Source organism: Puma concolor, chromosome D2 (assembly GCF_028749965.1).
Source record: "Puma concolor isolate L17-30 chromosome D2, mPumCon1.1.hap2, whole genome shotgun sequence".
Lineage (NCBI taxonomy): Eukaryota > Metazoa > Chordata > Mammalia > Carnivora > Felidae > Puma > Puma concolor.
In genome coordinates this window covers 12,485,145-12,512,352 of record NC_141677.1, presented here as the reverse complement: position 1 = coordinate 12,512,352, position 27,208 = coordinate 12,485,145, and the positions used below count along the sequence as shown (strand labels likewise).

General features: G+C 43.0%; 1 protein-coding gene across 3 annotated transcripts in view; it reads right to left on the bottom strand.

The window, feature by feature from the left end:
- Positions 1-16,699, bottom strand: part of ERO1B (endoplasmic reticulum oxidoreductase 1 beta) — a 61,516-nt gene extending 44,817 nt beyond the window's left edge. Inside the window, exons 1-2 of one of the 3 annotated variants that reach the window (XM_086679608.1) lie at positions 16,368-16,699; positions 5,110-5,229 (exon numbers count right to left, since the gene is read on the bottom strand). In XM_086679608.1, the coding sequence (XP_086535734.1) occupies positions 5,110-5,229; positions 16,368-16,469 (222 nt within the window). In that variant the 5' untranslated portion in view covers positions 16,470-16,699. The remainder of the gene's footprint in view (positions 1-5,109; positions 5,230-16,367) is intronic. The other 2 variants (XM_086679607.1, XM_086679609.1) reach the window with 2 other exon arrangements.
- Positions 16,700-27,208: the final 10,509 nt, after the last annotated feature.

The window sequence follows — 27,208 nt, the reverse complement described above, 5'->3', positions numbered from 1 at the left end:
CAGAGCCCGATGCGGGGCTCAAACTCACGGACTGCGAGATCATGACCTGAGCCGAAATCGGACGCTCAACCGACTGAGACACCCAGGCGCCCCAGGGACGGACCATTTTAACCATGTTGTTAAAAACTCTGGATTTTCTTATCTTGAACTTAACAGAAAGTGATTCAACAGGACTGCCAGATGGATTGCCTGAGCCAAAAATCAAAGTTTTATTCTCCTTTCTTCCCTCTGCTACCTCCATGCACAATTCATTATCCACTTCTTCCCACTACCTCCACTGCTTTTTTTTTTTTAATTTTATTTATTTTGAGAGAGAGAGAGGGAGGGAGGGAGGGGAATCCCAGGACTACCCCATGCTCCCTGCTTCTACTATACAGCAGCCACAGTGATCCCTCTGAAACGTAATTCAGACGGTACCAATCAATCCCTGCTCAACACCTTCCTGTGGCTTCCCGGCACCTTCAGAAGGAATCCCAGCTCTGTAGCAAGCGCCACTAGGCCCTCTCTCACCTGGTCTCCTGTGCACCTCCAGCCACACTGGCCCTCCTGCCTGGAACATACCCCCTCCGGCCTGGAACATACCCAGCTCCTGGTCTCCAGGCCTCTACAGTGGCTCCTCTTTGCCTGGCCTGTTGCTCCTCCAGGTCTCACGGCCTGCTCCCCTCACCTCGGCCAGGGCTCTCTCAGATACCACCTCGGCAAAGAGTTTCCCTGACCAGACTCTCTAAAGTAGCACTCAGTATGCACCCTACACCCTGTTTTTATTCTTTTATAGCACTCACCACTACCTATTTCTGATTTACTTATTGCCTGCATCTCCCATTGTAAGGACTGAGATTTCACCTTCTTCATTATTCTATCCCCAGTGCCTGGGATACTTAATAGACAGCTCAATCAATAGCCGTTAAATGAAGTGAATAACACCTACGTCACGGAGGAAGAGGCAAAAACACGTGGAACTGGTGACACAAGGAGAGTGCGGTCAGCTCTGACCGTGGAGTTAATCAGGGGAGGCCTCCCTTCAGTTACATGTAAAATGGGGAGAACTCGGATACAGGTTTCCTAGAGAAAGAGATTTCCAGGCAGAGGGTTCGGGATGTCCGAAGACAACCTCTTTTGGGAACTGCAGGTTCCTTGAACTCCTGGCTTATGCGTCCAATGCCTCTCGGATCTCTCCACAGGACATTCTTCTTGCCATCTCAGAAAACAGCAACCCCATTACTCTAGATCCTCAGGCCAAAATCCCAGCATCACTCTTGACTCCTTACTTTCTCACTCCACATCCAATACTTCTAAAAATTGGGTTAGTTCAAAACCCAAGTCCCTGTAACGGTCAGGAATGCCTTACGTGGCCTGTCCGTCTGCTCTCTGCCCCTTATTCACTGGCTCCCGGGTTGTTCCTCAAAACAGGAGACACACTGTAGAGTCAGGGCCTTTGCTCCCGCTGGTCCCTCTGCACGGGGTGTGCTCCCTCCAGATATCGACATGGCTTGCTTTCCTCCTCTCTTTAGGTCTTCCCCAAATCCCACCTTCTCAGTTTGCTGCTTTATGTTGCTACATTTTAAACATTTAAAAACATGTTTTTTTTAAATGTTTATTTATTTTTGAGAGACAGAGCACAAGCAGGGGAGCAGCAGAGAGAGGGAGACACAGAATCTGAAACAGGCTCCAGGCTCTGAGCTGTCAGCACAGAACCCAATGTGGGGCTCGAACTCAGGAGCGGCAAGATCATGACCTGAGCTGAAGTCGATGCTTAACCAACTGAGGCGCCCCTAAGTTGCTACATTTTAGACTAAACTGCCATGCAGCAACAGAAAACTAGTAACACAGAGCAAGGAGCGGACTGTGGTGGACACTGGAACATGGTGCTAACGTCAGCCTTCAGGAAGGGCTTGTTACCCCGGGCTTCCAAAAACATTGCAGGCAGCTGGCCTCAGCCGAAGACAGACACTTAGCACAAGGACACACCACTCCTTCCAACGGCGGCCTGCAAATGACTGATGGAGGGCTGCAGAGGCCTAGGTCTCTCTGGCAAGGGGGGGAGAGTTCTGGAGGGCCATCCTGTCTCCAGGGCTCCCAGAGGGTCACCTGAGGTCTCCACAGAGGCGGACTCCCAAAGCTTCGCCTCCCTTCCGCCTGGTCCTTCCCTGAGCCGTCACTTCCACGAGCAGTCCCTCAGTAACCTCTTGCACACCAACCACAGTCTCATCTGCTGCCCAGAGAACTGAGGCTGCAACGACTTGTCCAGCTCCAGGAAAAAAATATTGGTCCTTTTACTAGGATCACACTGAACGTATACGCCAACGTGGAGAGAACCAACCTCTTTAGCTATAGACACACCTGTCCATTTCTTGAAGCCTACTTTTGGGTCTCCCAGTAGGGTTTTGAGGCTTTCCTCCTCTAGGTCTTGCACAGTTTTTGACTCCTATATATTTCACCTTTTTTCACACTGCTTATGTAAATGGGGATTTCTTTTCCATCAGATCCTCTAACTTGTTATTGTTTGTATTTATGAAGATATTGATAACTTTGTAGCCTGCGAGCTTAATGCATTTATCACTTGTGTTCGTTTTATTACTTGAGTTTTCTAGAATACTTCTGTCATTTATAAAAGGAGACCATTTTCCTTATTCTTTAAAAATGTTTATCCTCTAGCTGTTGTGATATACTAATCCCTCCAACAGTAAAGGAGATATGGGTGCCTCTGTCTTGGTCCCTCACCTAAGTGTGAATTCCTCTATTATTTCCCAGCAAGTAAGAGGTTGGCAATGCTCATGTTAGCATTAAAATGTTCATGTTAAGGAAGTATCCATCATTCCTATTTTTAAAAAAATCAAGAATGTGTGTTTAATTGTGTTAAAGACCTAAAAGCCTTGTCCTTGCATTCTTAGAATAAGATGAACTTGGTCAGGACATACTTTTTTGTAGTATGCTCACAACTCAGCATTATCTTTGATTTCACCTCTACCCTCAGAGCTTACATTCACACCATCAGACAAGTTTTTGGTGTTACCTCTTAGATATAATGCTCATTTGCTCACTTTTCACCTCTTCCAAGTCTACTGCCCTATTCCAAACCCGTTACCTTTCATCTGCAGAAGCCTCCTATGTGGTTTTTCTCTATTTCCTGTCTCACACCCTTAGTCTGTTTTGTACAAATCCCTCCAGAAATGATCACACCTACACTAAAATTCAACATCCTTATGTGGCGAATAGGGCCTTCTAATTTTTTTTTTTTGTTTGTTTTTAATCTGGCCCCTACCCACTTTTCCAACTCTCCATCTCACTCACTTTGCTCCAGCCTATCCCTGTCTTCTTATTCCTCAAACACTCTAGACCTTTACACCTGCAGTTCTCCTCCCCTTCCCTGGAATGTTCTTTCCCCGTATCTCATCATGGCTTTCACGTCATGTAGGTCTTCACTCAAACAGCACAGTATGAATACTTTCCTTTCCTGGTCATCCTCGTCAAAGATAAAGCTACCTTCCACCCCCACCCCATTAATTACTCTGTATCTCCTACTTTATTTTTCTCCATAGCACTTACCGTATAACCATATGAAATTATATTTCATTGTTTATTGTTTGCCTTCCTAATCAGAATAAAAGCTTCATGAAGTCAGAGTCTTTGTGTTATTCACTATTGTATCCACAGCACTTAGAATAGGGCCTCCCACAGAATAATCATTCAATAAATACTCCATGACTAAAGGAATGGAATGGATAGTACAAGAAATTGTAAACACTAACTACAACAGCCAGCTGACCAGTCGACAGGGGCAGACTGGTGCCTCAACCTGTGCACCCTTGCGTGCTCAATCACCAGTATGTATGTGCATGTTTACAATTCACCTCTTCTCTCAGCTTTCCTTTCTGCCACTGGTGCACGTACAGGATACTGTGGTGATTAAATGTCCCTTTAGTTTAATTCATAGGTTGACAGAACTAGAAAAGGAGTGGGTATCACTGCTATCCTTGCCATGGAGATAAATCCATTAACTAGATTACTGCATGACCCTCCCTTGGGAGAACAGGACTATGTTCCCATTACACACAGAGCAATTTTGTTAAATTGGGTAGAACGTTTTTTTAGAACATTGTTCTTTCTGCCTATCCAACTTTCATTTTTCCTTCTTCTGTAACATCCTCTAATGTTCCGTTAAGAAACAATCACTTCCCTTATATTTATGCAAGTAGGATTGCTAACCAAAGTGTCTTTCCCTCTTTTGGTCAATTAGACACTTATAGAAGTGTTCTGCCAGAAATTTGACACTTGTACAAAGTGTTGCAAAAATATGGGAAATTGATTCAAGATTTTGGTGGTACCATAAAAAGAATGGCCATTAGTTCCTCTTCTAAATTTTTTTATCCTCAAAAATATTTAAAGACTAAGACAGCCTATGTAGGATCAGGATTTAAAAAAAGTGTAAAATCATGCTCAATTTTTAAAATAAACTAAAAATGAAAATCAGAGAACTTATGAACCCAACTGAATGCTGAGCACAAGAGCATAGGCAAAGCAGAACAGCAGCTTCTAAAATATTGTTCTTAAATTTAAAATACCGTTCTTTTGAATGTTGCCTCATTTCTCCTCCCTTTAAGCTGTTATGGTTATACTTGGAGACGACTGTTAGGTTTAAGAACCGATTCTGCAGTTTTACTATGAATGGTGCTTGTACCCTCAGCCTGGGGCCAGCCCTTCTGGTGAACGTCTGCCGTGGGGGTACTTTGTACAGCTTACAATGCTAACACAGGCCACTGCCATCAGCACAGCAGAGAACCTGGGTCGGTGTCTAGATAGAGGCGGCAACGTCACAAGGAAGGCTGACCAAGGAAGTCTGGCATTTTGAGCTTCCGTGGAATGAGTCTCTGTCTCAAAAACAAAACTTGAAAGATGACGAATCCCCCAAACACAGGAAGAAGGTTCAGATTCTTTGTGTTCAAAAAGACTATCAGGTTTCGCCACAATACTTAATATATTCCAACGATAAAACACACAGAGGGTGCTGAGAAGAGTCAAAATGGGCTTTCAAAAGGGTCATAAAAGTCACATCTGTAGACAGCTGTGTAAAAACCTTTGCTACGAATGGAACCAAAAATTATAACGTACCTTGTAATAACGGAAGTAGTCTCTCTCTTGCAATTTTTTTATTTTGGGGAAGATTTTGAAGGTGTTAAAGTTATCAATGCTATCAATATCACACAAGCAATCATCCAGGACTCCGGTGACCTGTGGGGTGGAAAATATATATACAAACATAAAACTTTAAATATAAGCATTACTGATATTCCAACCTTAACAAATCTGTAATATTATATAAAAGAGATAATTTGTTAATTCAAGGTAACTAGTCTTCATTGACTGAGATATAAAACACTAAAGCAATCATTTACTTTTTACTATGGCCAATTAAGACACAATAGAAGGATCAGATACACCTATTCTGAAGAACTAAGCATTGATGTTTAATGGCTAAAGAGAAATATATGAAACATACATAAATTCCAACAAGTATTTGGAATGCTAAAGCCATTTCTTCCAAGATTAACCTAGAAGTCACAGACTGTAAGAATATTGCTGTAGTAGCCTTATCTTTCTTTTCCACTGCCATTTATGGAACACTTATATGATAGGCATGGTGATAAGAACATTACATGTTACCTCATTTTTAAAAAAATATTCTATGAAATAGGTCTTATCCTCATTTTACACCTAAGAAAATCAAGGCTGAACACGGTTAAAATAATTTTTCCCAAGTAGCAATGAGACTTAGTCCTAAGTCAATCACACTTAAAAATGCATGCTTTATCCACTACTCAAAGTATACATTAATGCAACAGAAACTGATATTTACAAAGGGAGTTCAGAATCCAAAACTTCCATAAAACATTCTTCCGCTAAATTTAAAAATGGGACTCACTGACATCCACGTCTTGGATGAATCTTCAGGGAATCAGGCTGAGTGAAAAAAGCCAACCCCAAAAGGTTACATACTATGTGGTTTCATTTTTACATTTTGGAAATGGAGAACAGGTTATTGGTTGCCAGGTTAAAGACTGGAGGAGGGAGGGAGGTGGAGTGGGGGCATAGGTTGGAAAGGAGGTCAAGTGTGGTTATAAAAGGGCAAGAGGAAGGATCCCTGTGGTGATCAAATTATTCAGTATCTTGACCATGGTGGTGGATACACAAACCTAAACGTGATAAAAGTGAAAAGAATACATACACACACAAATGAGACAAGGGGGAATCTGAAGACCAGCAGACTGAATCAGTGCCAATGTCCTGGTGATAATACTGCACTGTACGTTTATAAAATGTTACCATTGGGGAAAACTAGATGAAGTGTAGGTGGCATTTCTTTGTATTATTGCTTACAACTGCATGGAACCTACAATTATCTCAATTGAAATTAAAATTTAAAAACAAGAAGGGGACCCAGTCTTTTATTTATTTTTTTTATTTATATATGAAATTTTTAAAAAAAAATTTTTTTTTCAACGTTTTTATTTATTTTTGGGAGAGAGACAGAGCATGAACGGGGGAGGGGCAGAGAGAGAGGGAGACACAGAATCGGAAACAGGCTCCAGGCTCTGAGCCATCAGCCCAGAGCCTGACGCGGGGCTCGAACTCACGGACCGCGAGATCGTGACCTGGCTGAAGCCGGACGCTTAACCGACTGCGCCACCCAGGCGCCCCTGAAATTTATTGTCAAATTGGTTTCCATACAACACCCAGTGCTCATCCCAAAAGGTGCCCTCCTCAATACCCATCACCCACCCTCTCCTCCCTCCCACCCCCCATCAACCCTTAGTTTGTTCTCAGTTCTCAACAGTCTCTTATGCTTTGGCTCTCTCCCATTCTAACCTCTTTTTTTTTTTTTTTTTCCCTTCCCCTCCCCCATGGGTTCCTGTTAAGTTTCTCAGGATCCACATAAGAGTGAAACCATATGGTATCTGTCTTTCTCTGTATGGCTTATTTCACTTAGCATCACACTCTCCACTTCCATCGACGTTGCTACAAAAGGCCATATTTCATTTTTTCTCATTGCCACGTAGTATTCCATTGTGTATATAAACCACAATTTCTTTATCCATTCATCAGTTGATGGACATTTAGGCTCTTTCCATCATTTGGCTATTGTTGAGAGTGCTGCTATGAACATTGGGGTACAAGTGCCCCTATGCATCAGTACTCCTGTGTCCCTTGGATAAATTCCTACCAGTGCTATTGCTGGGTCATAGGGTAGGTCTATTTTTAATTTTCTGAGGAACCTCCACACTGCTTTCCAGAGCGGCTGCACCAATTTGCATTCCCACCAACAGTGCAAGAGGGTTCCCGTTTCTCCACATCCTCTCCAGCATCTATAGTCTCCTGATTTGTTCATTTTGGCCACTCTGACTGGCGTGAGGTGATACCTGAGTGTGGTTTTGATTTGTATTTCCCTGATAAGGAGCGACGCTGAACATCTTTTCATGTGCCTGTTGGCCATCCGGATGTCTTCTTTAGAGAAGTGTCTATTCATGTTTTCTGCCCATTTCTTCACTGGGTTATTTGCTTTTCGGGTGTGGAGTTTGGTGAGCTCTTTATAGATTTTGGATACTAGCCCTTTGTCCGATATGTCATTTGCAAATATCTTTTCCCATTCCGTTGGTTGCCTTTTAGTTTTGTTGGTTGTTTCCTTTGCTGTGCAGAAGCTTTTGATCTTCATAAGGTCCCAGTAATTCACTTTTGCTTTTAATTCCCTTGCCTTTGGGGATGTGTCGAGTAAGAGATTGCTACGGCTGAGGTCAGAGAGGTCTTTTCCTGCTTTCTCCTCTAAGGTTTTGATGGTTTCCTGTCTCACATTCAGGTCCTTTATCCATTTTGAGTTTATTTTTGTGAATGGTGTGAGAAAGTGGTCTAGTTTCAACCTTCTGCATGTTGCTGTCCAGTTCTCCCAGCACCATTTGTTAAAGATACTGTCTTTTTTCCATTGGATGTTCTTTCCTGCTTTGGGGACCCAGTCTTTTAAAGGTCATTCACATGATCCACTGGAGGAATCTATGCAAAGAATGACCAGAACCTGGAAACCAGAACATCCCAGTTGTTTCTTTCTCAGGCTTTGCCCCTAGGGCTGTAAATAAGTCCCCAAACTCTCTACAACACAAAGACTCAGAGGTACACTCTCTTTAAAGAACAAAGGATCATTAACGAGAATTTTAGCTCTAGAATTCCATATGCTTTACTATCCTAGTTACTAAGATCCTGTCACCAACTCTACTGAAATTCACTCCATTTCTCAAGCTTACTATTTATAAAACCTCAAATTCTAAGTAATAGGGATGGGGGGGGGGGTAGAAATAAGAACCAAAAGCTTCCTATGTTTTAAAAATATTTTATCCAGATATTTCTCTTTCGTATAAATTTTTCTTAAATTGTTTATTTTTAGTTAGTAAACCACCACAGTTTATTTTTTAAAGATGTTTTAATTGTGGTAGGGGTTGGGGTAAGGTATACAAAATTGTCACATACCTACTTCTAACTCTTAAAGACAACTACTAAGACAAAAACCTGTATATCACCAAAATTTTTTAAAAAATACAAATACAGCTATTTTTTTAAGTCCCTTTCTAATTACATTCATCTTCCTCCTCACGGAGGTAGAATATCTTATTTTTGTTATTTTTCTTTGTAATTTCATCACATGTGATATATATCCTGAAGCAATATACTTAAGAGCTCATTTTTGAACTTTAATATTAATGGAATCTATTGTGGGAATTATGTTGTAACATACTTCTTTTGCTAACATTTTGACATCTACCCAAAATAATGAGTTTTCTAGTAGCTCATTCATTTTCCCTGCTGTAAATATTACATTACATGAAGATATCATAATGTATTTGTTCTACTGTTGACCCATAAGGTAGGCAGAATGATGCCCCCCAAAGATATCCATACCCTAATTCCTAAAACCTGTAAATCTGTTATTGTATGCGGTGGAAGGGACTTTGCAGACATGATTAAGTTAAGGATCCTGAGATGGTAAGATTATACTAGATTATTTGGGTGGACTCAATACTAAGAACCTTGAAAGAGGAAGACAAGAGTGTGAGAGAGACCTGGAAGATGTTACACTACTGGCTTCTAAGATAGAAGAGGCCACATGCCAGAAGCACCGCAGCCTCTAGAAGCTTGGAAAAGGCAAGGAATGATTCTCCCCTAGAGCCTCCAAAAAAAAAAAAAAAAAAAAGGCAGCCTTGATTTTATCCCTGTGAAACCCACGTTAAGCCACTAAGTTCGTGGTCATTTGTTAGAGCAGTAACAGGAAACTAATACAAAACATATGTAGGTTGTTTCCAGATTTAGCTAAATAATGCTACACAAAGGTTTGTCATGATCTCGTTACGTATATGTATAAGAGTTTCTCCAGCTTCTATGCTTAAAGTGGAATTACTATAGCTTATTTCCAAAATAGGTTACCAATTCACAACCCCATCCAACAGCAGATGGAATTACTGCTGAATTATCTCCTTACCAATATTGGATATTGTAATTTTTGCCAATCTAGTAAGAATGAAAGGGTATCTGATTTTTGTACTAATGAGGTATAATGTTTCATAAGACATTTGTAATTGCTCCTTGTGTGAAATACCTGTTTGTCCTTTCTCATTTTTCTTTTTTTAAAGATTTTTTAAAGTTCATTTATTTTGAGAGAGAGAGAGAGAGAGAGAGAGAGAGAGCTGGGGAAGGGCAGAAAGAGGAGAGAGAGAGAATCCTAAGCAGGCTCCACACTGCCGGCACGAAGCTCAATGCAGGGCTTGAACCCACAAACCATGAGATCATGACCTGAGCCAAAACCGAGAGTCGGACGCTTAACCAACTGAGACACCCGGATGCCCCTTTTTTTCATTTTTTTACTGGGTTGTCTTTTTCATACTGACCTGCAGGAATCAGTACCGCTTTCCCCACTCAATTACATTCTTCTGGAACTCCAATCACACAAATTAGACCATGTCTCATAAGCTCTCTTTAAAATTTACTATCCCATTATTTTTCTGGGCTTCATTCTGAATTTGCATTTATTTTCCCTTCATTTATTCATTCATTCATTCAACCTATTTGAGGACCTACCTAACATGAGCCTTGCACTGTTCTAAGTGCTGAGGATGCAGAAGTAGAAGGAAAAAAAAAAAAAGGCAAAAATCTCTGCCCTCCAGGGGCTTCCAGATGGTAATAAAGGGACAGGAAAACTAGGGAATGGAGACCATCAGTGCAGAACTGAGTTCCTACTATTTTAGAAAGTATAATTTAAAAAGGTCTCAGTGAAACTTTGGCAAATTTTGGTAATACTTCAAGGGGGAAAAGGAACAAGCCGGCGCCATGTGGGGGTGTGCTACGTGGGGGCGTGGGGGAACGCATGCCAGGCACTGGGAATACAAAGCTCAATGCCCTGAGGCAGTATGCTCACCTGAAGTTCCTGAGAAAATAGGACAAGGACTATGTCGTATGTAAAAAGGAGAAATAGGAGACCATTTTAAGACTCTGGCCTTTACTGGAACCTGGTGTTTTCTCACACCAACCAATTCTCCCACTCTCCAACGCGAACTAGGTGCCCAATTCAGTTCTGATGCTATCTGGAGTTAGAGCAGACCTCACAGATTAGGGGTTCAGTCACACACCACGATCCCCACTTTAGGTATCACTGCCAAGCTCCAGGCCACCTGTACGTCTGACTGACCGGCTATGAACTGGGGGTTCCAATGACTCTCAAGTTCGGTAATTTGCAATGGCATATAGAACCAGAGAAACACTTACCTTATATCTACTGGTTTATTGTTAAGATACAACTCAGGAAGCACCAAATGGAATAGGTGCAGAGGGAAAGCTACTGGGAGTGCAAGTTCAGGGCTTCCATGCCTCTGAGCCCCTTCCCAGAAAGTCTATGTTTCGCCCACCTGGAGGCTCATCCATCTTGTTTTAAGAGCTTTTATATTTTTCAAAATTTTTTTAATGTTTATTTTTGAGAGAGAGTGCTAGCAGGAGAGGGGCAGAGAGAGAGGGAGGCAGATTCTGAAGCAGGCTCTAGGCTCTGAGCTGTCAGCACAGAGCCCGACTCAGGGCTCGAACTCAGGAACTGTGAGATCATGACCTGAGCGGAGTCAGACGCTCACCCGAACGAGCCACCCAGACGCCCCAAGAGCTTTTACGGAGCTCTGTCTCCAGCATCCCTCTTCCCGTCCCAGTGGTCATGGGTGGGGCTAAAATTCCAACCCTCTAATCACTTGGTGTGTCTGATGATCATTACCACACTGAGGTGATCTAGGGGTTCCCGTTAGCATAAATAGGTGTGATTAAAAGGGGCTCATTAGGGGCGCCTGGGTGGCGCAGTCGGTTAAGCGTCCGACTTCAGCCAGGTCACGATCTCGCGGTCCGGGAGTTCGAGCCCCGCGTCGGGCTCTGGGCTGATGGCTCAGAGCCTGGAGCCTGTTTCCGATTCTGTGTCTCCCTCTCTCTCTGCCCCTCCCCCGTTCATGCTCTGTCTCTCTCTGTCCCAAAAATAAAAATAAAACGTTGAAAAAAAATTAAAAATAAATAAATAAAAGGGGCTCATTATAAATAACAAAAGGCATTCCGATTATTCTGGAAATTCCAAGGTTTTTCTTTTTTTAGTATTAATTTTTGAGAGAGAAGAGAACAGAGCAGGGGAGGAACAGAGAGAGAGAGGCAGAGAGAGAATCCCAAGCAGGCTCCACACTGTCAGCACTGAGCCCAATGAGGGGCTCCATCCCACTAACCGTGAGATCATGCCCTGAGCCAAGATCAAAAGTGGGACGCTTAACCAAAGGAGCCACTCAGGTGCCCCGCCTATCCAGATCTAAAGCTGAGAATCCTGTTCTGGAGATTTTGACAATCAGTTATATAGGTGGTATTTAAAGCTGAGAAACCAAATGAGAGAACTAAGATAGAGAGGGAAAAGAGTACACGATCTGAAACCTGAGGCTGAAATAACTAGCGATCAGTAGTAGCAGAGGAGAAATAAGCAAAGGATACTAGTACAGCTAGCCTAAAAGAAAGGAAGAAAATCAGAAAAGTACAGTATCCTGAAAGCCCAAAGAAATATGGTATTTTCAAGGAGAGTAAGCCATGAGCTGTGGGGAAAAAATGCTGTCTATAGGTAAAGCTAAGGTTTAAAAACTAACTATTGGCTTTAGTGACAAGACAGACATTAATGACCTTGACAAGAACAGTTTCGGAGAGGTAGGGGCAAAAGTCTGACTGGAATAGGCTGGCGAGAGGACCAGAATAGGACGAATAAAGATAATTCCTTTGAGGAGTTTTTCCATAAAGGGGAACAGAAAAATGGAGCAGAGCCAGAAAAGATGGGTGGGTCAAGACAGAACTTTAAAATAGAATTAACAGTATGTTTTAGGATGACAGTAACAATCCATCAGACAAGGAAAAATTAATGATCCAGGAGAGAAAAAAGATTTGCTCAAAACACGATCTTGAAAGAAGGAACTGGGACCTAATATATGAGAGGGACTGGCTTTTGATTAAGAGTTCACAGTTCATCTATGGTAATCCATTGGAAGGCAAAATGTGAGGGTACAGAGACAAATGGGTGAATAAATATGGATTACATTGTTAGTGTGAAGTATGAAACGAAGAAAAGGAAAAGTGGGGCGCCTGGGTGGCTCAGTGGGTCAAGCACCCAACTTCAGCTCAGGTCATGATCTTGGGGTCTGTGAGTTCAAGCCCTGCATCTGGCTCTGTGCCGACAGCTCAGAGCCGGAGCCTCCTTCGGATTCTGTGTCTCTGTCTCTGTCTCTCAAAAATAAATAAACATTTAAAAAAAAAAAAAAAAGGAAAAGTATCGGAGGATTAGAAAAAGACATAAAATGGTTGCCTGATTCAGGAATCATTTCTTCTGCTGGATATAATCAGCTATTTAATCCATCCATGGAGTTTTTAATTTCATCTCTAGAAATCCTATCACACTGTTTTAATCTTTTTGATCATTCTTTAAAATCTCTTGTTCCCTTTTCACAGTTTCAGGTCAGTGTCCCTATCTTTGCCCCCCACCCCTTTGTATTTAAATTCACTATGTCTCGTGTTTAAATTATGTCTGATATTTTCAGAATCTAAGGTTATCACAGGTCTTTTTCTATAGGCTATATTTCTATTATCTCATTCACGGTGCCTTGTGTTTTGTGATTTTTGACTATTAGCTGCTTATTCTCCTTGGCACGGGCTCTTGAAGACTTCTTTAGGGTTTGGGTTGAAAATAAATTCCTCCAGAGGGGATGGACGTTTGCTTTTACCAGTAAGCTGGGGGCATACCAACCTGGGTCTGCTATAAATCACATTTTCCACTTGAAGCTTTTCCCAGCATAGGTGGCATGAACTTGGCCTGCAAACCTTTATAGGAACAAGTTCATGGTTACAAATTCTCGAGGGAGTTTCCCCCCCTCCCCTTCCCTGGCAAGTTTCTTACTCTCCCCTTATTCCTGGTAGGATTCATTTCTCATGTTGAGGCCGTAGCTCTTTGGAGTTCAAGCTTTATGATGGGGTCTTCTTTTAGTTTCCTCTCTTTGGGCACACAACCCTTATTTCTTGTCCATTCCACACCAAGGAGCAATTAAAGCAGAAACTCAGGGTCTTCAGGGTTTGGGGGAATTCCTCAGGGTCATGGACTGGAACAGCACTGTTTGAGTCTCAAGATCTGACTTTCCACTGGGGGCTGGGCGCAGGGGAGCTCTATGTATTCTTTGATTTCATGCCACCTCAGAAATGCATTTAGAAAGATTTAAAAATACATCTGACTAAAATTACTTCTTTACAGGAAGATTAACTTGCCATATCATTTGTATGCACTAGGTCTTTAGTTTCTAGTGCTTTCCAGACTACAAAGCCCATTCGCATTTAATTTATAAGAAAACGGAGTATGAGATATACAAATGCCTATCATTTTAAGTGTTCAAAAATAACTTTATGCTTTCACTGCAAGGAGACATAGTCGATATAGTCCTGTCCTTAAATGCTTTCTTTTAAATGGAGGTGTTTTCTTTTTTTATTTAAAAAACATTTTTTTTTAAACGTTTTTATTTTTGAGACAGAGAGAGAGAGAGCATGAACGGGGGAGAGTCAGAGAGAGAGGGAGACACAGAATCTGAAACAGGCTCCAGGCTCTGAGCCGTCAGCACAGAGCCTGACGCGGGGCTCGAACCCACCAACTGTGAGATCGTGACCTGAGTTGAAGTCGGACGCTTAGCCAACTGAGCCACCCAGGTGCCCCAGGTGTTTTCTTTTTTAAATCGAATTCTTCCCTTTATGCTTTATTGGGCTTCCTTCCCCCTCCCCCCCCCAACAAAAGAGAACCATCTTAGTTGCACTTTTTTAATTTTCCTGGGTCTCCCTCAGATTTCTATACCCCAAAGAAGCAGGCATACAGAGATGTACTGCACAGAAGAAAACGGGGCCTACGAGGGGTCCAGTTCAACCTTGTTCACTTAACAAGTGTGGTATTAGTCATGTAAGCTTTTTGAACTTCAGTTACCTCAATAGCCCCACTTCTGAGAAGTATCCAATAAAACGAGATAATGTATATTTAAACGTGTTAGAGATTAAAGTACTATCTAAAATATGCTCCAACTTCTATATTAGAAAGTACCACTGGAAACAAAAACCAAACGTATCCACTTTTGAGGACTGTTTGGAACAATGCTACTTTGAATATGCACAAACCTTTTATTTTTAAACTACAGGTATTCATTTGGACATGATAAAATTACATATATTCATTTAAATACAATAAAATTAAAATTTTACCTTAATAAATTGCATGTGTAACGTGCAATTATAAAACATTAACACATGTAACTAGCAGATAAAGATGACTAAAATGAAGCTTCTAGATTGATGGCAACGTATACAATTAATATAAGGCATAAAAAGGAAAAATGACAAGAATCCCATTTTAGAAAAATATCTAAATGTACATGCCACTCAAAAACAATCACCCAACCAGTGATTAGAAAATAATTTTGCTAAAGGTAATTTGGGAAATTTACTTTTTATTAATATAGTAGATACTCCCACCCAGATTTCCGCTACTTCAGTGTTTTCTAGGTGGGGTTCAAAAGGTAGCTCAAAGGATAATTGCATTACAGCTACTTACACGGCTCATTTAAAATTGCTGATCCCTGGGGCACATCCGGATCCACTAAATCAGAACATGCGGCGGCGGCAGGGCCAGAGAATCTGCATTTTAACACGCTCACCAATACCAAAACCAAGTCTGCCCCCTTTTATTTTTAGCACATCATTCATTTGAAAAAATACCCAAACGCGAACAAAACAGACTATTCAGGCATTCTGGGACTTAGTGCAGGACACCCTAACGCCCTGAAAGCAGCGTGCGAACAGTCAGAAAAACATGTTTACACGGCTCCACTCACAGCTTCGGTTTTTCTCAGCGGTGAGTATTAATTGCCTACAATGACATCTCCCCTCATTATCGAGCCACCTGAGACACGGTTCCTTCCTCTCTCTCTCTTAGCAGTTTTGCCACTTTGCAGCAGGTGCAGACAAGGCGCGGCTGCACCTGGCAGTCTATTCAAAATCTTCTGTAGAAAAGCAGTCAGCACCGCTCTCCAGGCACAAGGCTGTGGTCAGCTAACCTTCCCACGTCCGCCGTGTTGACAAAGGCAGCCCCTCAACTCTAGCTCACCCTCCTGCCATCACCTCTCCGCTCACAGACCTACAAAGGCCAGCTCCCCACCCGCCCCCCCCCCCCCCAGCACGTCTCTTGCTTGGGCTCATCTGGAGGTGCCACAAGTTGGGTGGAAATACAGCAGTCCCAAGGAAAGATGCCAGAGCGAGGGTAGCAGCCGAGGGGCTTAGAGAGCCCCAGAAGTTCAAGCAAGTTAGTGAGTCCCGTCCCCTCCCTATCCACCCCACTTCTGCGGGGCGCGGGGTCCACCTCCCCTCCCTGCTGGGAGGGACGGGAGGGCTTCACCGTTTCTACGCGTCTTGTCTCCCCCAAACCGCTGATGACGTTTTCATTCCCGTCTCCTCTCCCGCCACACTCCCAGCCGCTTAAAAAAATCAGAAAAGGAAAACGAAAACACCTCAGGGGACCGTCACCATCTTCCTCTTTTTGCTGCCATCACCCCGCGAGCGTCGCCATCCCCCGCACACGGCACGCGGCTCGCGGACGTTTCCTGGACGTGACGGTTCGGTTCCAGACCCCGACCCCTTTCCGCTCGCCAGAAATCCCCCTCGGGGTCCGGCGCCGGCCCTCTCCCGGAGCCCCAGCCCCGGCCCGTTCGCCACCGCCGCGGGCGTTCGGCCGGCGTCCCCGCCCCGCCATCACTCGGGCTCACCTGGGCCTCGACGACGCTCGGGAGGAAGCTCAGGGTGACCAGCAGCTGCACTGCGGCCGCCGCCCCCTGCCCGGCGCCGGCCCGCCGGGGCCCCCGGCTCATGCTGACCTCTCCCCCCACCGCGGCCGGCCGGGCCCCTCGGGGCCGCGGAACGGCGGGCGGCCCGGGCGACGACCCAAGGGGACGGCTCCCGGCGGCTAAGAGGCTCCAGGGTCAGAGGTCTGCACGACCGTCCCGAGGAGGGGGCCGCTCTCCCCAGCTCCCGGCAGCTGCGAGTGAGGCTGAAGAGCCGAGCGCCCCCACTTCATCCCCTAGGCGGCCCCGCCCCCGGCTTCCCCTTCGCCCCGGCCACGCCCCCTCCGAGCGCGGGGCCTTGTGGGAGTTGTGGTCTCGCGCGGCCGCGAGGGGGCCTCCTGCCGGAAGGCGGGGCAGGGGGCCGCGAGAACCCGGGAACTACAACTGCGGAGGCCGCTCCGCCTCCCCGGGGCCTTGGGCTCCACGGCGGCCAATGAGGCAGGACCACGAGGGCCTCCAAAACAAGAGGAGGTGGCGCGGGGAGCGCTCCTCCCGGCCGGCCGCCGTCTCCGCTCCCCCTCCCCGGGCGGTTGCTCCTGGAAACCGGGGAGAGAGGGGGCCGCCCCGCCCCGCCCCGCCCCGTACGGTTGCTCCCTAACATCGCACAGCCGCCAGGCTTCGGGATCCGCCCGCTACCTACGCAAATGAGGAACCAGTGGTGCAGGATCTTCGACTTTCGAGCCGAAGCGTTTTCTTGGTTCATTCAGTGTTCTGTGGCTTCACATCTACTGCAAGTGCCTTATAAGAATCAACCACCTCCACCTGCTACTTGGAGAGGTGACTTCGGCTCCTCTTTTATTTTATACGCCCCGGACGTGGATGTCCTCTCTTCCCCGGCCCACTCCCTCTCCTCTGATGAGAGAAACACAATGCACGTTGAAGAATGGGAACAAACCCAATCGTTTATAATGATGTATTGGAACGGGGCTATACGCATGGAAGAACTGGAAGTGATACGGAGCGGGTTCAATTCCCGCCTCTAAAACATCCTAGTTTGTTATGGGTCTTTAGACAAGTTACTTAACCCCTGTGAGCCTCAATTTGTTCATCTGTAAGTGAAGACAATAATACCCACCTCAGACATTGTTCTAGGATTACGTAAGATTACATAGATTACATACATAAAGGGCTTAGTAGGGTGCCTAGCACAAAGAAGTGTTCAATGATAGCTGCTACTCGTTTTATTAATAGCCTTGATTTCTAGAGAATTAGTAATACATCACCATACATTTATGCAGTGTGTATTACTTTCCCACCGCTTCTATAACAAATTAGCATAAATTTAGTGACCTAAGCTTCCGAAGACCGGAACCCCAAATTATATCAGCCAGGCTGCATTTCTTCTAAAGGCTTTAGGGGGCAATATGTTTCCTCGCCCCTTCCAGCCTCTGAAAGCCACCTGCATTCCTCAGGTCATGACTGTGCCCCACATTATCACATTTCACTCCCTCCTCTTCCATTGTCACATGCCTTCTCTTTCTGACCCTAACTCTTCTGCCTCCCTCTGATAAAGACCCCTGTGATTACATGGGGCCCACCCAGATAATCCAGGGTAATCTCTCCATCTCAATTTTTTTTTGAGAGCTTGTTTATTGGGCAGGTGGATGGGTGGGTGCCAGCCCTTAAAATTCTTAATCACTTCTTCAAAGTCCTTTTTAGCCTATAAGGTAATACACTCACAGCTTTGGGGACATTAATCAGTCAACACAGTGTGTGATACCTTTCTGAGCCTTTTCATAATTTGTGGAACCTAGTGCAAAACGAAAATGCAGGGTCCTGGTTCAAAACATGGTTAAGAATTTCAAGACAGTGATATTAGGTCATTAAACCAAGTGCAGGGTCCTTCTTTTTAAAAAAAATATATGTTTATTTTTGAGAGAGAGAGAGACAAAGCGCCAACGGGGGAGGGGCAGAGAGCGAGATACAGAATCTGAAGCAATTATTATTAATTATATTGTGATAATAATAATTAATTATATTAATGTTGATGTTATTAATATTAATTATTGATATTATTATTAATATAATTGATAATAATAATTGTTCTGTGTGCTGCAGGTTTTCAATGAGTAGTGTCATAATGGGCTTAAGTCAAGATGAATGGTTCTTTTGGTTGTTGTTGTTTAAGTAGGCTCCACGTCCAGCGTGGACCCCAATGCCCCAATGTGGGGCTTGGACTCACGACGCTGATATCAAGACCTGAGCTGAGATCAAGAGTCGGACACTTAACCGGCTGAGTCACTTAGGCACCCCAAGTCAAGATTAGTCTTATTCAGAATATTGGTATTTGAAATGTAGTCACATTGACAACATGCACAAAACCAAATTTCTATTCATCGCAGATTTTTTCCATTTTGCTCTCAAATACAAATGATTCCCCGTCCCTCTTATCTCTTTGTTTTCTCTCCCCTCCTCTCCGCTCCATACCTCTCTCCTCTCTGAGAAGATGGCCTAATTATGTCATCCCCGAAGTCTAGAGTGGGTCATCCAGATTCCTATCGCAGTTCCTACCCATGACGTTCATTTAACTCTAACAGTCTGCCCGCTCTGTATTAGGGTTAGCTTTTCCAGTGTATATGCATATTATAGGTGTCTAGAGCGTAAATTTTCAGAGGACTCTGTGTTTTTATACTATATTCTCTTTAGGGGCTATGTCAGTTCGCATGAACAGTAGTTGATACACATTTGTTATTTGGTTGATATCACTTACGATCTCAATTTATCTTAGAAGACATCTGTCTCAGAACCAATCCTGGATGGGTGCCCCTAAACGTTTCCTGTGGACAGCTGGGAAGTAGCGTCATTGGACAGGAATATTCCTGGAGAAGCCAGGAAGATGAAACGGGCAGCCTTTCATTAAGGCAAGGGATTACATGTGCTCAAACAGAGGTGTATTTGGGCACTATCGAAAAGACTGAGGAAAGTAATGGACTTGTCAGAGGATTGGTTGGTAATTGGTACCAATTACTGGAAATCCGTTACTTCAAGCATTTTGGTTTTTCCTCAAACACTATTTGAAATGTCTTTACTCGTGGTGGTTGGAGCAATGGCTTGAGACTGGTCTTGAACAGATTACTGTAACACTTAAGAGACTTTGTGAGTTAGCAACGCTGCACTGTCTTCAGGCTTCCAAGATACCATCAAATGTATTGTGTTTCTTTGATGATTTTTTGGCTGGGTTAACTTGTGACTTCTAATGAAGGAAATCGTTGATGAATGGTTCTAAATAAAAGCCAAGGTAATGGGGTGGAAATTTAATAACATCAATAATTTTCACTTCTGATGGCAAGCTGAATTGCGGTTAACAAACCTGCTGAGTAGTGGCAATCTGTTGTGTTTAAACAAGTGTATTTGTACTGGCGTATTAACAACCTGCCACGGCTATTTTGTTTTGAAAGTAGATTTCCACCTGCGACTTAGTTATAAAGGGAATTTTTGGGTGATGATAGGATTTCTCAATTTTACTGAGGGAATTTCTTCCCCTTTTCTTCTGACAAGTAATAGGGATTAAAAGTAATTAAAATGAAAGACCTTGGCCAGCCTGTGGCCTGTTATTAGTTACCTACCTAAAGCATTCACTGTTTTTCTTTAATATTTACTCAGCTGTGACACTCTCAAGCATTTTCACTTAACAGCATTAAAGCTGATAAACTGGAGTAAGTTGGAATTATTTCCACTTCTAAAGGAGTTTGCATGGAGATATATGCAGTTTGGATAAAACCTTCTTTTATGTAACAAACACATGGCATTATGCTAAAAGTTAATATGTAATGCAATCAGAGGGGAAATCTCCTAAATGTAAATAATTGAGAAAACCAGAATCAGGATTCTGCCAATTTCACTCTCCCACCTAATTTCTATGATGGAAAAGACTGCACATAATCACAAAATCCTATGTAACTGGCCTGCATATTGGGACTGTGTGACTTTATTCCAGCTGCTACTCCGGTCCACTCCACATAGGGTCTAGGGCACATCACAGAAGGGCTAACACTGAGCATGTTCTTATGATGTGAAAATGAACATTACAGGAAGTAGAGGGGGACAAGGTCATGGAAATGGTGATGGCAGGGAGGGAAAAGCAGAGAAGGTCATAGGTGGTCATAAGTAGCTGCTGGAAGTGTGTTTCTGCATTGGCACTGACTGAGCTCTTCCTGTCAGTCTGTTCCCCCCAGCCACTGGAACCTCAAGAAGTTTCGTTTTTCCAAATTCGGTTGCTTTTTCCTTAGTTCAATCAAGTAGGTATATCGAGTCCAGCCAGTTGCTTCATCCTGGCTTTGTGCTGCTGCTTCTTTTCCAAGGATCACATTCACACTTCCTCCCCCACCACTGCCCTGCCAGCCCCTCTTCCCCATCCCCGACCCCTAGCAGAATCTGGTTCTTATCGTGTAGGATCCTAACCTCCTGTGCATCGTTCTCTCTCATTTGCCAACCTCTTGATTCAGCTTTGGATTCCATTTGGCCTTAACAGAATCACATACTTGCTGGTTTCCATTTTGTATTATTCCCCTTTGTTCCATCTAGGGGCTTTTGATCGTCCCTCATAGATACACAGTCTCCAAGCATGATCTTCTACTTGAGCGGAATGGCCATCTTGCATTCACAATGTTACTCATAAACTCTGTGCTCTTTTCTAAAACACAAAAAGAGAGGAGCATGGCACATACTATGCAAGGCACCATAAGTACCTCTTACCTGCTACCTCTTAGGGTTGGCATCCCAGTGGGGTTCTCATTGTTTGCAACTGTCCACAGTCACCCACAGAAACAGGTTGAGCCACCAACCTAAATTTCTTTCTTAGGACTCTCCTCGTCCCCCAAGAATGAAATGGGTCATTTACGCTTCTCCTTTCTTTCATGATCCCAGGGATTCACTCTCTATTCTGCTATCTAATAAAATCAACTACAATTTCCTACAAAATACTACGAATTTTTACCATGCTGCAATTGTCACTGGATGGTAAAACAATCAGAAAACCCAGAGAAAATGTTCAGTTATTTTAAAGATAATTTTGCAATTACTCGAGAGAATCTTTCCCCCAGTTTTCAGGTTCTTTTTTTAAAATGTCTTGAAATCTCACGCTCCTGGTCTGTGTTGCTTTTTTCAGACTTCCCTGAATTTATCATACGACTAAATTAGAGTGATTCTTCACTATACAAAATAATTTATCAAAGAAGTCCCCTTATCAAGTTGTCATGTATAAAAATTTACTAATTTATCAAGAATGGCTCTAAGGTTTTTTTTTAATATTTATATGTATATATTTTTTTGCATTTTTATTTTATTTTAATTTTTTTAAAATTTACATCCAAATTAGTTAGCATATAGTGCAACAAGGATTTCAGGAGTAGATGCCTTAATGCCCCTTACCCATTTAGCCCATCCCCCTTCCCACAACCTCTCCAGTAACCCTCAGTTTGTTCTCCACATTTATGAGTCTCCTCTGTTTTGTCCCCCTCCCTGTTTTTATATTATTTTTGCCTCCCTTCCCTTATGTTCATCTGTTTTGTCTCTTAAAGTCCTCATATGAGTGAAGTCATAGGATTTTTGTCTTTCTCTGACTAATTTCACTTAGCATAATACCCTCCAGTTCCATCCACATAGTTGCAAATGGCAAGATTTCATTCTTTTTGATTGCCGAGTAATATTCCATTGTATATATATATATACCACATCTTCTTTATCCATTCATCCACCGATGGACATTTGAGCTCTTTCCATACTCTGGCTATTGTTGATAGCACTGCTATAAACAAGGGGGTTCATGTGTCCCTTCTAAACAGCACATGTGTATCCCGTGGATAAATGCCTAGTAGTGCAATTGCTGGGTCATAGGGTAGTTCTATTTTTAGTTTTTTGAGGAACCTCCATACTGTTTTCCAGAGTGGCTGCACCAGCTTGCATTCCCAAGGTTTTGTGTTTTTTTTTTTTATTATTATTAAGTATATATATTTGGTGGGGAGGGGTAGAGAGAAGGGGGAGAGAGAATCTCACACAGGCTCCGTGCTTAGCGTGGAGCCTGACGTGGGACTTGATCTCACCATTCGGAGATCATGACCTGGGCCAAAATCAAGAGTTGGATGCTTAACTGACTGAGCCACCTACATGCCCCCAAAATGGCTCTAAGATTTTTAATAACAAAAGAATATTTTGGAAATTAGAAGTCCTACTTATTGAAAACCGTATGTTTGTATCTGAAAACTTTGTGAAATTACTTTTTAATAGGGCAGTTTTAGGTTCACATACAGTTGAAAATACAGTTGAAATACAGTTGAAAATACAGTTGAAAATACAGCTGAAAATACAGTTCCCATACACCCTTCCCACCAACCTGCACAGCCTTCCCTACTATCAACATCCCCCGCCCCCCCTCAGAATGGTACATTTGTTACAATCAATGAACCAATATTGACACATCATTATCACCCAAAGCCCATAGTTTATATTAGGGTTCATTTTTTTGTGTTAGTCATTCCATGAATTTTGACAAATGTGTAATGACATGGGTACACCTTTGTGGTATCCCGTGGAATAGTTTCACTGCCTTAAAAAATCCCCTGTCCCACCTATTCATTCTCTCTCCCCAGTGAAATTATTTTTTAATAAGCTTTCCTGCCCTGAGGTTCATGTCACAAATGGCAAAGTCCATATGAGTTGGAACTAATTCTAACGATGTAGAATAAAGCGAAACGAGCCCCAAATTCATTAACCCGAAATTGTGTCTCTTCATTCTGCGTGATGTGATTTCAAGAGAAAAAAAAAAAAAGATGCGTAGTGGTGTCCAGGTATCTTACAAAGCATTAATGATTATCATCTCCATCTCCTGACCAAAATTATGCATCGGGAGGGTGGGATTTTCAAGGTAGCAATACAGATTTCTTGTGCTAAATCAGAGACAAGAGATGTGTCTGTGACACTGTCAAGGTTACGAAAGAAAATGAAGGTAGACATAAGACCTTCCTCGGTAGCTTTGGGATAGATAGCGCCCTATAGCTCAGACTTCCCACCTGTGAAGTGACTGGTGCTTCAGACCAGAATTAGCTGGGGTTCTCAGCATCTCAGCCCGCTGCACAAGGTATTTATACCATCTGTATGTCTCATTTTGTATCTATGTAAAAAGGTTTAATTCTGATTTATATTTTTTTTTTGCATAACAAATGGAAAATCTCTTCACTGTCCTGAAAAGTAATTTTAAATAAAAGCTACGAATGTGTTTTTTGTTTGCTAATTTCTATGATGTAGAGGAGTAAAGTAGTCACTTCTCTGGACACTGGACAACCTCTCAGCAGGGGTGTTGTAAGGGAGTTTGAGCGTCAAATGAATTGGGCCAGAAAATTTTTGAGACTTTTTCAATCCTGACTTCCAGTGATTCCACCTAAAAAACAGAACTGTACCAAACCTTTTTTAAAAAACCAATGGACAAGCAGAAAGCCTTCTTCTAGCATCTTTTAAATATTTTAGCATTCTCCCTTCCCATTTTCAGTTTGAGCATCAGTATCAGCAATTCAGTAAATGGCCTATTATCCCATGTTCCCACATTTAATAGCTTGAACAAGAAAATAGCTATAAATTGCAAATTGAGTGAATGGAGCAATCAGCAGGCATATATTACCAACTTTTGAAATAGACTAGACTACGTTTAATAATGCCCAGGAAACAAGAATGTAGCATACTGTGAGGAAAAAAAAAATAGCAAGAAAAACTTTCGGACTCAAAGATCTAAACTAACACATAGCTGATGTTTATCTAAGAACTAATCATTGTGGGCTTATTTTAATAGAGTTGATTGTTAAGGAAACACTTTAACACATCCAGATAACTGTCAGAAAGAACTATTTGGGAGAAAATCCACCATGCTATCTTGGAATATTAGTACACCATTTTTCTCACTGTTCACAGCAACCACATTAGCAACATTAGGACTTTTCAGATTATAAAGACAGCATTTTCAGGGCACCTGGGTGGCTCAGTCAGTTGTGTCATGATCTCATGGTTTGTGAGTTCAAGCCCTGCATCAGGCTCTCTGCTGTTAGCATAGAGCCTGCTTCAGAACCTCTGTCCCCCTCTCTCGCCCCTTCCCAACTCACGCTCTCTCTCTCAAAAATAAATAAGCATATACATAAGTAGAGAGAGAGAGAGAGGGAGAAAGAGAGAGAGAGAGAGAGATTTTTTATCCCAAGGTGAGTACCTCAGCCATTTCTATCTTTGTATTTAAAGCAGAAGTATGTTAACCAGAAATTTCATTTCATTTGCAGAAAGCATACAGAAACCAAAGTATAGCCATGTCTCACACCCCCTCATCTATCCACTGACCTGTGTCTGCCTTTCATCTTTTGCCCACCCCTCCCCTTACACCCTAGCTCTGTTCCCTTTGCCAGCTAAAGTGCATTGCTGTAACAATTCTCTCATGTTACCGCATGCTGACTTTCCCACTCTGCACACCGATTCTAACAGTATGTAACAATGTGTAAGTACTCCCATGTTTTTTTTTTTAAGTTTATTTATTTTGAGAGACAGTGTGGGAGCTCTGGGGAGGGGCAAAGAGAGGAGAGAGATATCCTAAGCAGGCTCCACGCTGTCAGCACAGAGCCTGACACGGGACTCAATCTCACAAACCCTGAGACCATGACCCAAACCGAAATCAAGAGTTGGATACTTAACTGACTGAATCACGCAGGCGTTCCAGTACTCCCATCTTTTATTTATTTATTTATTTTTATATGAAATTTATCGCCAAATTGGTTTCCATACAACACTCAGTGCTCATCCCAATAGATTCTCTCCTCAATGCCCATCACCCACTTTCCCCTCCCCCCTACCCCCACATCAAAGTTTTTTTCTCAGTATTTAAGAGTCTCTTATGGTTTGCCTCCTTTGCTTTCTGTAACTTTTCTTCCCCCTTCCCCTTCCCCCTGGTCTTCTGTTGAGTTTCTCAGGATCCACATATGAGTGAAAACATATGGTATCTGTCTTTCTCTGCCTGACTTATCTCACTTAGCATAACACTCTCCAGTTCCATCCATGTTGCTACAACAGGCCAGATTTCATTCTTTCTCATTGCCAAGTAGTATTCCATTGTATATATAAACCATATCTTCTTTATCCATTCGTCAGTTGATGGACATTTAGGCTCTTTCCATAATTTGGCCATTGTTGAGAGTGCTGCTATAAACATTGGGGTACAAGTGCCCCTATGCATCAGCACTCCTGGATCCCTTGGGTCAATTCCTAGCAGTGCTATTGCTGGGTCATAGGGTAGATCTATATTTAATTTTTTGAGGAACCTCCACACTGTTTTCCAGAGTGTCTGCACCAGTTTGCATTCGCACCAACAGTATAAAAGGGTTCCTGTTTCTCCACATCCTCACCAGCACCTATAGTCTCCTGATTTGTTTATTTTAGCCACCCTGATGGGCGTGAGGTGGTATCTCAGTGTGGTTTTGATTTGTATTTCCCTGATGAGGCGTGACATTGAGCATCTTCTCATGTGCCTGTTGGCCATTTGGATGTCTTCTTTAGAGAAGTGTCTATTCATGTCTTCTGCCCATTTCTTCACTGGATTATTTGTTTTTCGGGTGTGGAGTTTGATGAGTTCTTTATAGATTTTGGGTAGTAGCCCTTTATCCGACATGTCATTTGCAAATATCTTTTCCCATTCCGTCAGTTGCCTTTTAGTTTTGTTGATTGTTTCCTTTGCAGTGCAGAAGCTTTTTGTCTTCATGAGGTCCCAATAGTTCACTTTTGCTTTTAATTCCCTTGCCTTTGGAGATGTGTCCAGGAAGAAATTGCTGCGGCTGAGGTCAGAGAGGTTTTTTCCTGCTTTCTCCTCTAGGGTTTTGATGGTTTCCTGTCTCACATTCAGGTCTTCATGCATTTTGAGTTTACCTTTGTGAATGGTGTGAGAAAGTGGTCTAGTTTCATTCTTCTGCATGTTGCTTCTTGACCCTATATCTGCCATACCTTCCTTTTTACGGAACACTCCTTAACATAGTTATCTATGTTTGCTGTGTCCAATTCTGCTCATCCTGTTCTCTCATGAACCCACTTTAATTATTTGCCCCACTGCCCCACCAACACTGCTCTTATGGAAGCTCCCCCACTGAATTCTGTATTGCTACATCCAAGGTCAGTTCTCAGTCCTCATTTACCTGACCTAAAGTAGCATTTGGCACCACTGGTCACCTTCTCCTTGGAACACTTTCTTCACTTGACTTCCCCTGGTTTTGCTTCTACCCCTCGGTTTCTTTCCTCTAAGTCTCCTTTGCGGGTTCATTATCATCTCTGTAAATATGGCCTCTCTTTCGTCATTTACTCTCACTTCCTTGTCGACTTATTGCGGCCTCTTTAAATGCCGCCATTGGTTGATGGCCCCCAGATCTCTGGCCTAGACTCCCTGGCGTTCAACTGCAGACGTCTAACGAGCATCCTGCTCCAGTGGGCTTCTCTGCCATCTTCCCCACGTCAGAAAATGACAACTCCCTACTTCTCGTGATTCAGCCCCAAATTCTCGACATTATGTTGTCTTTTGTCTTTCTTCTTCTGTCACCCCACCCTGATCCAATAGCAACTCATGCTGCTGTTCGAAATGCATCCAGAATCTGGTCCCTTCTCACCACTTCCATCAGCACTGCCCTAGTTCAAGCCGCCATCGTTTCTCACATGGATTATTGCAAAAGCCTCCTAGCTGGTCCTCCTGCTTCTTTTCTTACCTGCCTTTAATTTTTTCTCAACAAAACAATCATGGTACTCTTGTCAAAATATACATC